This window comes from Sinohyriopsis cumingii, chromosome 12, assembly GCF_028554795.1.
Source record: "Sinohyriopsis cumingii isolate HCF-2022 chromosome 12, ASM2855479v2, whole genome shotgun sequence".
Taxonomy (NCBI): Eukaryota; Metazoa; Mollusca; class Bivalvia; order Unionida; family Unionidae; genus Sinohyriopsis; species Sinohyriopsis cumingii.
The window spans coordinates 39640669-39657502 of NC_142972.1; the positions used below are offsets into that span (position 1 = coordinate 39640669).

The following is a 16834-nucleotide window of genomic DNA, read 5'->3' on the forward strand; positions in this document are numbered from 1 at the left end:
TTAATCTCCAGATGTTTAATACACTGAATACATTAACGTTCTATATATACATTTTGGACATCAGATTTGCATCATTTACCCCTATTTTCACTTGTAGTGCAAATATCTTAAATATACGGGTGACTTCACCACGTGTTAAACAACCAGTCAACAAGCAAACTGTACTCATTAGTGGTCTGGGTACAACACTGTCACCATCACTCCCAAAGTTCTGTTTAATTTTATGTTAATAATTGTGTAAATAAAAAAGATGGCTTGTAAAGAAAATGCTATTTAATGAATAATTGTGCCTAAATTTGGTTTTGATTCTTCAGTTGCTGGCTTAAGTCAATTTCATATTACTTTTCAAAACCTTTTTAAAGATGATGATGACAATCTTTGATTTTTGCATTGTGTTAGTACCCTGACTAAGAAAAATGCAGCAGCCAAAATTAAACTAATTATACTTCATACCTTGAAATTATTTTATTACTGTTATGAGTCTATGCTCTTAAAATAAGTAACAGAAAAGAGTGAACGGCAACAAGCTTTGTCAAATTCAACAAATAATTTATTTCACTAGAAAACAAAATGAACTTACCATATTGTGAATTAAATCCCAAAACAATCCAAGATTTACAGACACAAGTCCTAATAATTTAAAGTCCTGAATAAAATTCAGTAGAAGTTCAGAATAAATCCAAAACCTGAAGTAGATGATGTGTTTGTGGTAGCTTGTAGAATGTTGCTGTGTCAACAGTCTCTTGTTGAATCACAATAATATAATTCCAGGTTTGAATTCACAATAAAATTTCAGTGAATATCTCTAACCAAGAATTTTATCAGAGCACTTTTGTATTTCCAGAGAAAATAATCACTTAAATTCAATAATTTGAAGAAATAAATTTTCCAGCCCAAAAATGAAATAGTGGACACAACATATAATACAACTTAAAGGTGCTAGGTCTTAAAGCACTACTGAAAAAATCCTCAGTTACAAAATCATATAGTTCTCTCTTTGACCTCATGTCACAATTAGCATTTTCTACTAAAAAAATTACCCAGTAGAAAATAACCTTCTAGAATGATCCTGATGTTTACAAAATAAAAACCATAACCCGGACCATGTAAAATTCACTTAGGAAATTCCAAAACCTAGACCAAGACCGAAATAAACATATTTACTTCTATTAATAATAATTCTGATTTTTATTCACATGGAGAATAATTTAGCTATGTATTAGTTGTTTAAATAAAATAAAATAAAAAATAAAAATTTGGGTCAAACAGAAATGGACTCAGCTTTGGACAAGGTCAAGTCCAACATGCAATGTTTCATTAAATAGTGTTACGTGTTTAGGCTCTTACTAAACGTAATAAAAAAGAGTATAAGCAACAAGCTTTGTAAAATTTAGCAAATAATTTATTTCCCTAGAAAAACAAACTAAAAATGAGAAAAAGAACTCACGGTTTTATGAATCAAATCCAGATTGTATGTGTGTGTGATTTAGATTTTTAACATAGCTTTAACAGTTTTTCAGTAATGTCGCTATGATGTCTGCAGTGTGACAGTTTATAGTGATGTCTAGCACTGGGGCAACATGCTGCAGCGATGTAGCATGATGTCCCACCCATTCACATTATCCTGACACCAGGCCGACCAGTCCTAACACTAACCTCTTAATGCTGAGTGCCATGCGAGGCAGCTGTTAGTACCATTTTTGTAAGTCTTTGGTATGACTCGGCTGGGGATCGAACCCATGACCTCCTGCATCCAAGGCGGATGCTCTAACCACTAGGCCACCGGAGAGGTTAAATCCAGAATTAATCCAAGAATTAAAAAATAGAAGTCTTATTATTAAAAAGTCCTAAATAAAACTGAGTTCAAATCCTGATGAAATCCAAAATGGAAGACAATGATGCCTGTTGTAACCTGTGAAGTGCTGCAGTGTCAACAGTCTCTTGTTGAATCACAGAAATATCATTACAGTTTTTGAATTCTGTATAAATTTTGATAAATGTCCTTGTCCAAGAATTAATTTAGAGCACTAGTTTTTCCAGGGAAAACAATTACATGAAATCCAAATAATTTGAAGAAAATAAAATAGTTAGCCCAAAACTGGTCACAACATAAACCAACTGGACATCTCAAGTGTTAAGACAAGAATCATAATTCTTTCTCAAAACATTAGTAATAAGTCTAACTACAATGCAAAACTGATGCCCAGATGAGGACCACATGGTCATCTTTCTAGAACAAAATAGAAGCTTTTTACATGCCTACCATCACATACTCCCAGTATGGCCTTAACTGAAATCAGTGGTTTTTACTCTGGGAAAGAATTTTAAAAAAACATTTTTAAAAAAAGGTTTGTTTGCCAGAACTGCCACTGTTTCTGAATCAAGGTCAGGAACTAGGTCAGCATTAGATACAATGTCTCTATAAAGTTGTTTACATCAACAACAACAAAAAATCAGTCAGAACTGATGTCTTTTCTGGACAATATCAAATCCAGTAAACAAAGTTACTTTACAGTAGCTTGTAATAGGATTGTCTTTTAAAAATTTAAACTAACAAACAAACAATTAAGTTAAATCAAATATAAATTAAATCAAATATACATAACACTTCCCTCCATAAAAGAAAAAGAAAGATTTATATAATAAAGCTTTCTTTTTACCATAGGTCAATTATACATGTGGTTTATATTTTTAAAAATACATAAGAAGTAATCTTATGAATGATACAAAGTATACATGAAATAATACATTTCTATACACGGTGAAGCACATCTGCTATTAAATTAACTTTTCCCTTGATGTGCCTGATGTCAATATTATATTCCTGCAATAACAAACACTACCTTAGTAACCTTTGATTTTTGTTCTTCATCTTTCCGATGAAAGGGGGTTGTGATCACTAAACGCAATAATTAAAGAAGGAGCTGAACTAATGTAAACTTCAAACTGTTGCAATGCCAATATTAAAGCCAAACATTCCTTCTTGATTGTTGAATAATTGCATTGGTGCTTATTTAATTTCTTAGAAAAACAGCACACTGGATGATCAACACCATTTTTATCATCTTGAATCAATACTGTTCCAACCCCAACATCACTTGCATCAACAGACAGTTTAAATGATTGACTGAAATTTGGAGCTGTTAGAAATGGTGCACTCTTAAAAGTATGGACTTTAACTTATCAAAAGCCTCCTGACATTTTTCAGTCCAATGAAACTTGATTTTCTTGCTTAATAAATTTGTCAGGGGTTCAGCAGTTGTGGAAAAATTGGAACAAAATTTCTGACAGTATCCAGCCATACCTAAAAATCATATCAGTTGCTTTTTACTAGCAGGCACACAGAATTCAGAGATAGCCTTGACCTTAGCATCTATAGCTTTAACTTGTCCATGTCCCACGATATGTCCTAGAAATGTTACACAAGCACGGCAGAAGTCACTTTTGGATAAATTCATTGTCAAACTTGCATCAGTGAGTCTGTCAAAGAATTTCCGAATTGTTGCTAAAAGTTCTTTCCAGGTGTCATTATAGATGATGACATCATCGATGTAAGCATCACAATTATTTAGACCAGAAGTAATCATATTCATTAAACATTGAAAAGTACTTGACAAACCCTTCATCCCAAATGGCATCACTTTATATTGATGAAGTCCAGCTGGAGTCACAGATGACAAAATTTCCTTTGCTCTTTCCATCAGTGGAATTTGCCAAGATCCTTTTAGAAGGTCAAATTTGGTGACATGCTTTGCATTTCTGATCTTATCAGTGCAGTCATCAATTCTTGGTAATAGAAATTAATCTGTTTTAGTCACACTGTTTACCTTCTTATAATCAGTGCACATACGGAAAGTTTACCTATCTGGTTTCATAACAAGTATACATAGTGAACTCCAGTCACTTTTACTGGGCTCTGTGAAATCATTCTCCAGCAAATACTGAATTTCTTTTTTCAAGTATTCCTGTTTGAGAGGGTTCATCCTGTATAGGTGTTGTTTCACAGGTGTGGAATTTACAATTTCAACGTCATGGAAAATTTTGTTTGTTCTTGTAGGAACATCTGGAAATAAGTGCTTATGTTCAAATAAAAACTGTTTAAGTTCGTTCCTTTCTTGTTGTTGCAAATGTGAAAGTTTCTGATCCAGATTATTCATAATTTCTGAATTCCAAAGATTTGACACTCCAAAATCAGCAGAGTCCGATTGCATTCCTTCACTTAAATCCTCACTGAGTGGGACAGGTACATCTAAATTAATTGCATGATTAACCTGGCAATCTCTCTCAACATACTCCTTTAACATATTTATGTTGCAAAGTTATTTTTGTTTTCACCTCCCGGGAGTAGTTATGATATAATTTAAATCATTTACTTTCCTTTCAACTGTGTAGGGACCATAATACTTGGCCTGAAGAGGATTTTGTGGTATGGGCAAGAGAGCCAGAACTCTATCACCAGGCTGAAAACTCCTTTCCCTTGCATTTTTATCACACCTTAATTTCATTTTTGACTGAGTAGAGTGCAGATTAGTTCTTGCTACCTCACAAGCCTTTGAGAACCTATACTTAAAAATTGGAAACATAATCAAGAAAATTGATTTCAGTATCTTCATTAGAAAGAAGTTTCTCTTTTAACAACTTCAATGGTCCATGCACCGTATGTCCAAAAACTAGTTCAAAGGGACTGAATCCTAAAGATTCTTGAACTGATTCCCTAACAGCAAACAAAAGTAAATGAATGCCTTCATCCCAATCTTTACCTGTTTCAAAACAATATGACTGAATCATATATTCCAAAGTTTGGTGAAATCTTTCAAAAGCCCCTTGGCTCTCAGGGTCATAGGCAGAAGATATGAACTGTTGAATGCCTAATTCATACATAACATGCTTTTAAATTCCAGACATAAAATTTGAACCTTGTTCAGATTGGACATATTCTGAACTCTATTCTGGACAATATCAAATCCAGTAAACAAAGTTACATTACAATAGTTTGTTATGGAGTTTTAAAAAATTAAAACAAACAAACAAACAATTGAATTAAATGAGATATACATAACAGTAGCATGTCATGAAATGAATTTTTAAAAAATTACCATGAAAATTAAATATACATAACATATACATAAGAAGCAAGTCAAGATAAGCTATACATGTTTCATGTATCTTGTCATGACCACCTGTAATAATTTTGAACCCATCACTTTTTACCAGATTGTCTTTAATATTTCACTCATTTTGTTTTTGTTTTGTATTTTTTCACTCATAAATTAAAGGGTTTCAGACATAATTAATGTTTTTCAGCTGATTCTCACATTTACTGAAATTTGAGGTGGATAATTTTTGTGTGGTCAAAACCAGAGTTGTATGCATTATATACATTTCCCATACTTCATATTATGTCACTAATCTTCTATCACCTTTTTCATGTGTTTTAATTTTGTATTTTAGTGGAAGAATTACCTGTGGAGATTGGTTGTCAGATGGCAGTAAGCTGGTGGTGTGTTGTGGAACATCTGTCATGGTATGAAGAAGTAGTTTAGAAGTCCAAAAACATCAAATTTGGAACTCAGAATTGCTTGACTTCAATGAAATTTGATAAATTAAACAGTACTGATTCAAATCCCATAGTCTGCTATACAGATATAAAAAATATTGTATATATTTGCATGTAAATTGGAATCAGCTGCATAGACGTAGACCTGCTCCCACATAATGCACATGTATACTAGCTTATAAGACAATTGCAAACTGCACAGACCCAGATCTGCCTTCTCATAATGTGCTGGCAGATCTGGGTCTGTGAAATTTGTTAGGAGTAATTAGATGATTGAGAAACAGAGACCCTGATCTGCAAGTACATCATGCTGTGGCAGATCAGGGTCTTTGTCTGCAGTTTGACCTGGCTAATAAGTGAGTGTATATAGTATGCTTTATACCTCATATACGGGGATTTTGTTTAAGGATAACAGAAATAAGGCATAGTCATCATTTCGGGAAAATGATAGATTGGGGGCAGAATGTTTGGATCCTGGAATACGTTGCTAAAATTGGAAACTCTGCATGATTAAAAAGATTGGAGGGGGATACGGACCCATTATTGGCCCTCTTGGGACCATTAAAAGCCCTGGTTCAGCTTCTGTTTCTAGTGTAGCATCTGCTGAGATGAAATTAGTATGCTCCATATTTATGTTTTAAATCATGAATGATGTCTGTCCAGAAGGTGCTTTCATCAGACATAGAAAATAGAGAAGTAACAAATTTGAACCACTCTTCATATTTCTCTTACGTTTTAGAGCCGATTTATTTCTTACATCTTTTAGAGGATATTATGCCCTTATAAAACAGGAAGAAATAAAAAGATAATCTTTAATAGCCAAATACTCAAGGCCCATGTTTATATTTGGAGGCTTGTTAGCTTCTCCTTGGCATACAATTACTCAAGGCCCATGTTTCTACTTGGGGGCATGGTATCTTTACCTTGGCATACAATTACTCAAGGCACATGTTTTCATTTGGGGGCATGTTAGTTTCACCTTGGCATACAATTACTCAAGGCCCATGTTTTCATTTGGGGGCCTCTTAGCTTCACCTTGGCATACAATTACTCAAGGCCCATGTTTTCATTTGGGGGCCTGGTAGTTTCACCTTGGCATACAATTACTCAATGCCCATGTTTTCATTTGGGGGCTTGGTAGCTTCACCTTGGCATACAATTACTCAAGGCCCATGTTTTCATTTGGGGGCCTGGTAGTTTCACCTTGGCATACAATTACTCAATGCCCATGTTTTCATTTGGGGGCTTGGTAGCTTCACCTTGGCATACAATTACTCAAGGCCCATGTTTTCATTTGGGGGCTTGGTAGCTTCACCTTGGCATACAGTTACTCAAGGCCCATGTTTTCATTTGGGGGCTTGGTAGCTTCACCTTGGCATACAATTACTCAAGGCCCATGTTTTCATTTGGGGGCCTGGTAGCTTCACCTTGGCATACAATTACTCAAGGCCCATGTTTTCATTTGGGGGCCTGGTAGCTTCACCTTGGCATACAATTACTCAAGGCCCATGTTTTCATTTGGGGGCCTGGTAGTTTCACCTTGGCATACAATTACTCAAGGCCCATGTTTTCATTTGGGGGCCTCTTAGCTTCACCTTGGCATACAATTACTCAAGGCCCATGTTTTCATTTGGGGGCCTGGTAGTTTCACCTTGGCATACAATTACTCAATGCCCATGTTTTCATTTGGGGGCTTGGTAGCTTCACCTTGGCATACAATTACTCAAGGCCCATGTTTTCATTTGGGGGCTTGGTAGTTTCACCTTGGCATACAATTACTCAATGCCCATGTTTTCATTTGGGGGCCTGGTAGTTTCACCTTGGCATACAATTACTCAAGGCCCATGTTTTCATTTGGGGGCTTGGTAGCTTCACCTTGGCATACAATTACTCAAGGCCCATGTTTTCATTTGGGGGCTTGGTAGCTTCACCTTGGCATACAGTTACTCAAGGCCCATGTTTTCATTTGTGGGCTTGGTAGCTTCTCCTTGGCATATTACATGATAGGTAAAAAAAAGTTCGCAATTTTGTACTTTGTTCCAAAATGGCAGTTGATAGGGGTATTTGCAGTCTCATGGCCAAAGGAAGTGTGATACATTGGTCAGCAAAATATATTTAGTGTTTGATATGGCTTAGTCTAGTTATTGAAGCTTCTCTAGATGTAACATTCTAATAGGAACAGCTATTAAAAGTCAGAATTGAACCTGGTTAATGTACATTTGCGGCATACATTTATTTTTCACATTTGTTGTCATACATTGGTAGATATACTTTTTTCAGTTTAGTTTTATTGTCAACACATTAGCAGAGCTGGTTTAATGGTTAAATTTGCAACAAACTAATTACCAAAATAGATCAGCAAATCTAAAATCATGGTTCAGTTATCCAAATAATTCGGATTTTTTTGGTCAAAATAAAGTAATTATGAATGTCACAAGATCATTAAGTGATTCGTGATGGCACATTATCATAACCATTCCCGATTTTATGTTATGGTATTTAATGCCAGAAATTTGTAAATTCCAACAATCAGAAAGTGTCTTGCAATCCCTGTAAGAAATGGATATGTCTGACTGTTGTTAAGGCCATGTTTTGTCCCTTGTGCATTGTGTTGTCATTTGTCAATTGTCTATCAACAACTGCTGTTTTCATCACCTTCAAAAACACCATCAAACCAATTTCAACCAAACGTGGCACATACTGTCTTGGTTTTAAGACTTTTCATGTTTTTACAAATTATTTCTGATTTGCCATCAAATATAGCAAGTGTTACTAAAATAGAAAAACCTTTAAACAACTTCTTTTCTGAAATTGAATTTAATAACATTTGACAGAAAACATCCATCCTTAACGACCTTTCAGGTTTATACAAAAGATCCCATTGCATCAGCAAATATGGCCACAGTTGCTAAAAATAGAACACTCTGTCCATTGTCTATCTCAAAAACTGTCTGACAAATTTCATCCAAACTTGGCATAGACTGTCTAAGTATGTGAAACTGAATTTGATCCGATTTGACAGAAATCATCCCGGCATAAAAATGTTTCAGATTTGTGATAAAAGTGGCATTCTGTTATGAAATGTGAATGCAGTTACAAAAAGATAAAGAAAAACTGAATGACTTCTTGTTAAAAGCTGCTAAATAAAGACTAATCAAATTTATTAAACTCAAAGAAATCTGTTATTAAATCTGGCCACCATTATATGAATATAAATACCTTTAAAGGATTCTTTAACTGTTTAGTAATATTCATATTAGACCAAGCAATAGAGAAAGCTACAACCTGCCACATATCTGGGACAATCTATTAATATCACTTACCATTCTGTCAAGCAATGGTAACAGTTATTAGTGATTAAATCAGTCTGCTGATGAAGTCCTTAGTGTGAGGATGAAAACTTAAGGATTAGCTTTCTCTATTGTTTGTGTATGTAGTTCAAAAGTTAAAAACATTGTCAAATACCTTTCAATGAAGGCTTCTCCAAAACTGCTAAATAGAATTTGACTAAACATGACAGAAAGCATCAGGCTTGTAAACCTTTAAAGTTGTAGAAATGGCTCCATCCACCATCTGTTATGGCCGTTGTTGCCACAAATAGAAAACTTCTGTAAATAACTTCTTCATCAAAACCACTATAAAATTGGACCAAATTTGACAGAAAGCGTCTTGGCATGAATACATTTCTAGTTTATACAAATGTTAATAAGTTACCATCACATATCATAGCTGGTGCTGACAGTAGATTAACCTTCAGTGACTGCTTGCAAATAACTGCTTAACAAAATTTGTCAAATATTTTCAGAAAGCATCCTAGCTTAAATTCCTTTCAGATATTTACAAATATGATGCCATCACTAAAATCTGAAAAACATTTGCCAGGGCTTGGGTTTTGAAGAGCATGATCACTCTCACACTTCTTAAATTGCTTCCAGGAGAACTATCCATACTTTCCCCAGTCTTATTGTTCAAAACAATGATATTCAGATGTTTTCTGTGCGAACTTCTCAATTATTGTCCCAGATTTTATGACAGTTGCTTTCACAAATACTGGTATGTTTGCAGGTTTCTCTTTTTTGATATATGACGTCATGTACCATAAAGGATGATGTTCTGGCATAAAAGTCTTTAAAACAATATATTAATTTAGTGATGAAACATATTATTCCTAACAATTAAGCTTATTTGGGTGATGTCATCATATCAAGCCAGTGTTTATTTTTTTAACGTGCAGTTTTACTTCGCTGACATTTATGTTAAAAGCTATCACTGTTTCTTTGTGCTTATGCCTATGAAAATATTATTTTCAAAAATGAAAAAATTCCATTCAGTTCATGTGGTAACATTTCAGTGATGGAATATTTCTGTCTTTGGATAAATTACTGATAGAATTGGCGGCAAAGAAATGGTGACAAAAATGTGGTGTAAAGTTTGTGCCAGGCATTTGCCAAAAATATGCAATGACATTCATATTTGTATTTGAGTAGAGTGAATAACTCTCCTCAATGCTACATGGAGAGCAGTTCACAGCTCTTCTGCAGTGTACAAAACACAAGGCCTGATTTGCATAACTTTAGCACAAACCCACTGAACAGAATTTGACCAATTTTGAAACAAAGCATCACACATAGGTGCCTTTTATTATCTGACAACTGATGCTGATATGATTAAATATGTTTGAAGGTACCTTGAAACATTTGTTTTCATAACTAGAGAAATTTCAATATAAAGCATCCTGCTGACCCAGATTTCTTTGCCAACTGGTCTTGCATTCGGGTCTGGTTATTAGGCAGATGTCAACCAGGTAAACAATTTCAGGCCCTATTGGGCCTCTTGTTATAGTCACAGGGTCATTGGCTAGAATGCTTGGTTCAGTCATTGGGTTGGGATTTTAATTCTGCCCAGACCAACCTGGGTTGGCTGCGATAGTACCTGTCTTAGCAGGACTTTTCTTCCATTGCCTTAGCTCCTTCCTGAAGATTCTGGCATTTTTTAATCTTTATATTTTCTCATCATTTTTCTTTGCCATATTTCTTGATAAACTTTTTACTTTTATTTGAAACAGTTTATCTTCCTCAGGTTTTTCAACAATGTTCCCAATTATTTTCTTCAGAACTAAATCTTTAATTGGTATTTCATAGTCAGGATTGCATTGATACATGCATACATAGTTACCTTCATTCCTACCTACCTATATGCATGCATACATTCTGTCTTTCATGTGCTGATTGATTTATCTTTCCTTAGTTTTTTGAATAATTTTAATTAGTTCACTCATAAAGGCAGTCCACTCTCTTTCCAGGTGTACAGTTGGCATGATATAGATAATTCCATATCCGATATGACGGCTTTGATTTGGACAATACCTGAGTAAGTTGTCTCTGGAGTTGTGATGTTATTATACAAAAACCTCTAGAAACCAAATATTGCATTTTGCTTGGTAGCAGTTTTTGACGTCTCAGTGAATATGCATGAAAAGCTTAATTATTCTGAAAGTAATTCACTATCATAAACATGGGTCTCAGTAGGAATTTTTCTGTTGTGGGAAGGACAGCAAATCCAAAATGAAAGGTGTTTAATCAATGTAGGATGAATCTTTCTTATGCCCCAGGCACATACGGCTGGGGAATTTAGTATTACTCAAGTCTTTCATCATGCCTTATGCATATATGCCAACCATTTTGCCTTTGGTGTAATCATTACCCATTTTTTCACCCAATTATGTCTACGCTTGCCTCTGTATGGATTACACTTTTCCGGTACATACAAATTATTATAAAATTAAAGCAATACATTTTTGTGTTTGTCATTTATACTAATATCTTTTTAATTCCACTCATCTTAAAAATATAAGAATATTCTAAAATGAAAGACTGCTGCATGAGAATAGCATAAGAGCTAATTTGTCGAGTATAGACCTACATGTAATTTCCTCATTTTCTATTTATGGCAACTGTAAACGACCCATGTCCAAGAAAACAGACAATTTTCTTTAATTTGAAACTGTGCCTTGCTGATTCATTATATTGATGTTCAGATTAGGTACTGAACCAGTCTTTACTTTTAAAGAAAATGGTGCCAGCTATTTAAGTGGACTGGCTTTTATGGTTTGACTTGTGGATGAAACTTCTTAAAGCAGATGCATCATTTTAAATGTTAAAATATATCCAATCATAAAATGCACAAATCGGCACTGCTACACAAATTTGTAAAAAAAAAAGAATATGGAAGTGATGCAATTCAGCACTCTAGTTGAGCTCTACGTTATGCAGAATTTGTGGACCTCACGATGATTCTGCAAAAGTTAGGTGTGTAGACTAGTTAAAATGAGTGTTGAATATAAATAATTTTAAGTATGTTTTGTGATGTGATATTCAGATTCCAATTGACCAGGAATTTGCCTATTTTTTCCATGTATTTTGACTTACAGATCCAAGTTAGTAGTAAAATTAAAAATGTACATTTTTAGCTACGATATCATGGCCTCAACAAAGTGAACATGTACAAAGATGGGGTTCTAATATTGGTACTAGTAATATATAGATTACACTTTTTGTGCTCAGATTATGCTTTTTTGCCACTTATAATAGAAAAATTACACTCAGACCTCTCTTGGGGTTGGCATGTATGCATATGAAGTTTTGTCAAAAATCTCTTATATACTCAGTTCCTTCATTGATTAAAACCATTTTTGGTATGTTTACTTAAATAATCCAGGATTGAATTTCACCATTTTCCAATAACTGTGCCTTTTGTTTACATTATATTTGTATGAGTATGTGTAATGTGGACACATTTTAGTTTTTGTCTCCAAGTTGCTCAACCTTCTTCAGTGCGATGACTCCATTGTAAATGTTGAGACTGTCCTTAGTGGTGACTAGTGCAAAAAGGTCACTTTTTGGTTTAAGACATTACCTGAATAAGCAGGAAAGTGTTATTCATTTTGCACTATATCTGTCAGTTTAGGGAATTAGCTTACTGGCAGGGTTGTTCAAAGTTTTTAGATGGTCTAAATATAAATTAAAAGGTCTAAATTGTGTTTCTTCGTGTTTTTTTCCTTCTATTTGCATTTTTCCAGCAAGGGGTTCTCCCAAGGGAGGTACATCCAAACACACATAAGTTAGGAAAGGGAAACAACTAAGTATGGTTGAATAAAAACAATGAAATTTAGATATATCCCTTTACCTATAACTCTTCATGAGAGACAGACTCGACCATCATACAGAGCTTATTCAGACCTGTCCATTAGTAATTGTCTCATGGTCATATACTCATGTTACTGTACCGTAAAGCACCTAACCAAAATAACTGCTCCCATGTACTTGAAAATTCAGCCTGAATTAGTCTTCCGTGCACTGTCATTAGCAATTATTGTTATTGTTGTTGTTTTAGGGTTTAACACCATTTTTCAGCACAAGATAGGCTATACATGGCGGCCAGTATAATTGGTGGAGGAAGAACCCTGGAAAACCCCTGGAAGAACCACCGACCCATGAGAAGGTACTGGTAGGCTTTCTCACTTACCCACGTTAGTTGAGCCTGAGACTCGAACTCACGCAGACAGAGTTGAGATGGCAGTGATCCGTAACGGTGAGCACTTTAGACCACTCGGCCACTCGGAACCCCTATTAGCAATTATTAAAATAGGAAGAATTAATTTTACCAGACTTGACATTACAAGCTTCAGAAAATGCAGTGAATGAATTACCAAATATATAAAATGGTAACAAAGTTAGGGGCTTTTTTTCTCACAATTTACCTCTGCAGACCAGGAAGTGAAAATGAACAAATGGAGGTAGCGATTTTTTTTTATTGGTACACTTCGAAAGTAAAGCCAAGTTGTATGCTCATAACCCATACTACACCAATCAATCATGTAATAAAGGGAATTAAAAGTTATTTTAAGAATACCTAAGATATACAAGGTCTTTTTTAAATAGCCAGTAAAACCAGTGAGATAAACCAGTGAAATTCTTTTTCTTGAAAAAACTAACCTTGTGCAAAAATTAAACTATAGAGCATCACCTAGACTGGTTTCCTGTAACTGTTGTTAGATAGTGGGAACCAATCAAGCTTCCTTCTGTGCAAAAGCTGATTCAGGTTATATAAATGGTACAGTTCTAAAAAAAATAATATCCAGTAACAGTTTGTATTTTTAGTCATAAACCTTACAATAATAGAAAAAAAACTTCATTGTCTACTGTACTAAACAAACATTGTGACACAAGTTTTCACTACAGCAGTAGATGCTGCAACAGCTACAAGCACTACTACTGTTACTGAAACAAGGCACAAATTTAACACTTGCATTCTCACAACACACAAGTTTGCTTTACACAGTACAAATCGAGGTTTAGTAAACTGAACATGTTCAGTAGTCAGTGTTGAATGGATGCTTTTATAAAGCATTGCAAGGTAAGCACCAGTTGACTATTACATTTTAGTGGTACTTCCCAGGTCAAATACTCCAAAAGTCCGAGGATATTTTTAAAAAATTAAAAATGAAATTTTTTGTTTAAATATAAGTTCTTATTTTTAACACATTATGCAGAGATGCTGCAAGTGCACACAAATACATGAATCACACAAAATTTGTATGAAGTCATGCACGAAGAGAACAGTGATAAATGAGAACTCCCAATATTAAAGTCATGCACATGAAAATATGCTCTATGCAGAAAACAATTTTTATTTAACTGTTGACCCTTAAAGTGTTTTTCATAAGTCACACTAGTAGAAATGTCATAGTGATTGTTACAACGTCCATCTTTTTTCAGGTAGGCAACTGTTCACACGTCTGGGTTTTTCAGCTTGCCATAATGATTCTTCAACTAAATTTGCAGGCACATTGGGCTCTGGAACAAGCATTTTGTTGTAGTTTGGACTTTGCATCAAGAAAGTTTGACCTAGAAAACCCCAAATGTCTGATTCCTAGCATGATTCATCTTCAGATGTTTTGTTCTGCAAATATTGGCTGATGGAAGTGATAATGACATTGATTTTTCAAGTTATGAAGTATATCAGATTATTGGAGCTGGGAAAATGTTAATAGATACACCAGTGAGTGATTTTGAGCTATAAAAAAAATGGTGTCAAATTTGAGGACAATGTACATGCATGTAGATGGCATGCTGGTCAGCCCCTTGATCAGAGGAATTTTAAAATTTAGAAAAGGCATAGTACCAAGCCAAAATAAAATACAATTTAAAAGTAAAGTGCAATTTAATTTCTTTTATCAAACAATTTAGCCTTGCTGGATGTTGTGCTACAGAACCATATATCCCTGTCAGGGTTAAGATAAACTGAATAACTAAGAATCTAAAAATGAAATTAGGAAGGAAAGATATTTATTTGAATACCTCTGTCTGAACAAACAGACTATGGCATTGACTTAGAACCTAATGCAGCAATTTGGAACAGATAAATATCTGGCACAGTAGACTGTAAAGCACTGATGTAAGAAACTGAAACTTTGGCAATGACAAATCATATTTGGAGCAGAAGTATTCAAAAGACTACCTGTGAGCTGTGTAAACTTAAATAACAACCGTAAAGAATTGTTTTTCAGATTATTCAAGCTGTCTAAGCTAGCTATACAGTTGCCCATTCAAACAGTAGACTGAAATGGGTTTGCAGCATAGAACATTATTTATACACATTTAAGTGGACAGATAAAACTCAGAAATAATCAAAAGATTAATGCTTATTCAACTAGAGGTGACATTTTGTGAAGATTTTATGTTCAGTAGAACTCAAGCAGAAAGAAAGAGAGATGGATATTAAAGTGTTAGATAAATATTGAACTATGGCCATTTCTTCCTCCCCTTCCTTTTTTTAACACTCCCCCATAGTGACAAGGGGTGAATGTCCCCCCACCCTTTCAAATAAAGTTCTGGCATCATCTCTTAGTATGGAGTTCTGCACTGATTCGTTTCAATAAATAAAATGAAGTGAATATTAGTATCATTGTTCATAAGAGTTGAAAGTGTTGTTAATGCATTACTATGGCCTATTACATTTCCTATGTTGTAGTTTAATCATACATATCGGAAAGAGACCTTGTTTCTGCTAAATGGTTAAACATCCTATTGATTAAAACTAATATTTGAAATTGAAACAAAATGTAATTTTTGTTTTCTTGAAAATGTCTTTACATTATAAGGGTAATCAGTTAAAAAATTCCAAGTAAAAGTTAAGTTTTGTGAGTAGGTGTTTTCTCAACTTAGAAACGAATGCAAGTAAAAGTTAAACTTGGACCGTTCTTAAATTATTATTATTATTTATTATTATTATTATTATTATTATTATTATTATCAAAACAACAGTAAATCACTTTGGTATCCTTATCATGGTTTATCATTTCTCTCTGTTCTGTCTGGAGAGAAAAGTGACTTCTTCATGTTTTAAGGACCTAGGAGGGCCTTTGAAATGTAATTGTTGATTCCATACCCTTAGTGCTGTGTGACACATGTTAATTTAATTCTGGAAAACAACATTACAAACAGGACATGAGTGTCTGCATTAGTACTCAGTATGTAATTATTATTTATTACAAATTTGTGTGAATAAAAGCGTGGTTTTATTTTTAAATTTGTAACAAAACTGAATGTAAAGTTGTTATAAAACCGAGTATCAGCAAGTGATCCATTTAATGTTTTGTTTTGCAATGGAGGCTGCCATACTGGATTATCTATCACTTCTTTTCTTCTTGGAAGATGTTACCCAATCACATCACCTTCTTGGAAGATGTTACCCAATCATAATACCTTCTTGGAAGATGTTACCCAATCACAGTACCTTCTTGGAAGATGTTACCCAATCATAATACCTTCTTGGAAGATGTTACCCAATCACAATACCTTCTTGGAAGATGTTACCCAATCACAGTACCTTCTTGGAAGATGTTACCCAATCATAATACCTTCTTGGAAGATGTTACCCAATCACAGTACCTTCTTGGAAGATGTTACCCAATCATAATACCTTCTTGGAAGATGTTACCCTATCACAATACCTTCTTGGAAGATGTTACCCAATCATAATACCTTCTTGGAAGATGTTACCCAATCACAGTACCTTCTTGGAAGATGTTACCCAATCATAATACCTTCTTGGAAGATGTTACCCAATCATAATACCCTCTTGGAATATGTTACCCAATCATAATACCTTTGGAGAAATACTACCTTGCAAATCCAGCCCTCCCAGGTAACACTTTTAGCTAAAAGAAAAGTTAAAAGTTATCTGCCCAGTGGTGGTCAGGGGGTTATTTTCCAT

At 34.4% G+C, this 16834-nt stretch overlaps 1 protein-coding gene across 1 annotated transcript in view; it reads left to right on the top strand.

Moving 5' to 3' along the window:
• The window catches only part of LOC149786297 (WD repeat and coiled-coil-containing protein-like), a 127661-nt gene that overhangs the window by 61873 nt on the left and 48954 nt on the right, over positions 1-16834 (top strand). Inside the window, exons 5-6 of the mRNA XM_089976681.1 lie at positions 5452-5524; positions 10860-10927. Of these exons, the coding sequence (XP_089832807.1) occupies positions 5452-5524; positions 10860-10927 (141 nt within the window). The remainder of the gene's footprint in view (positions 1-5451; positions 5525-10859; positions 10928-16834) is intronic.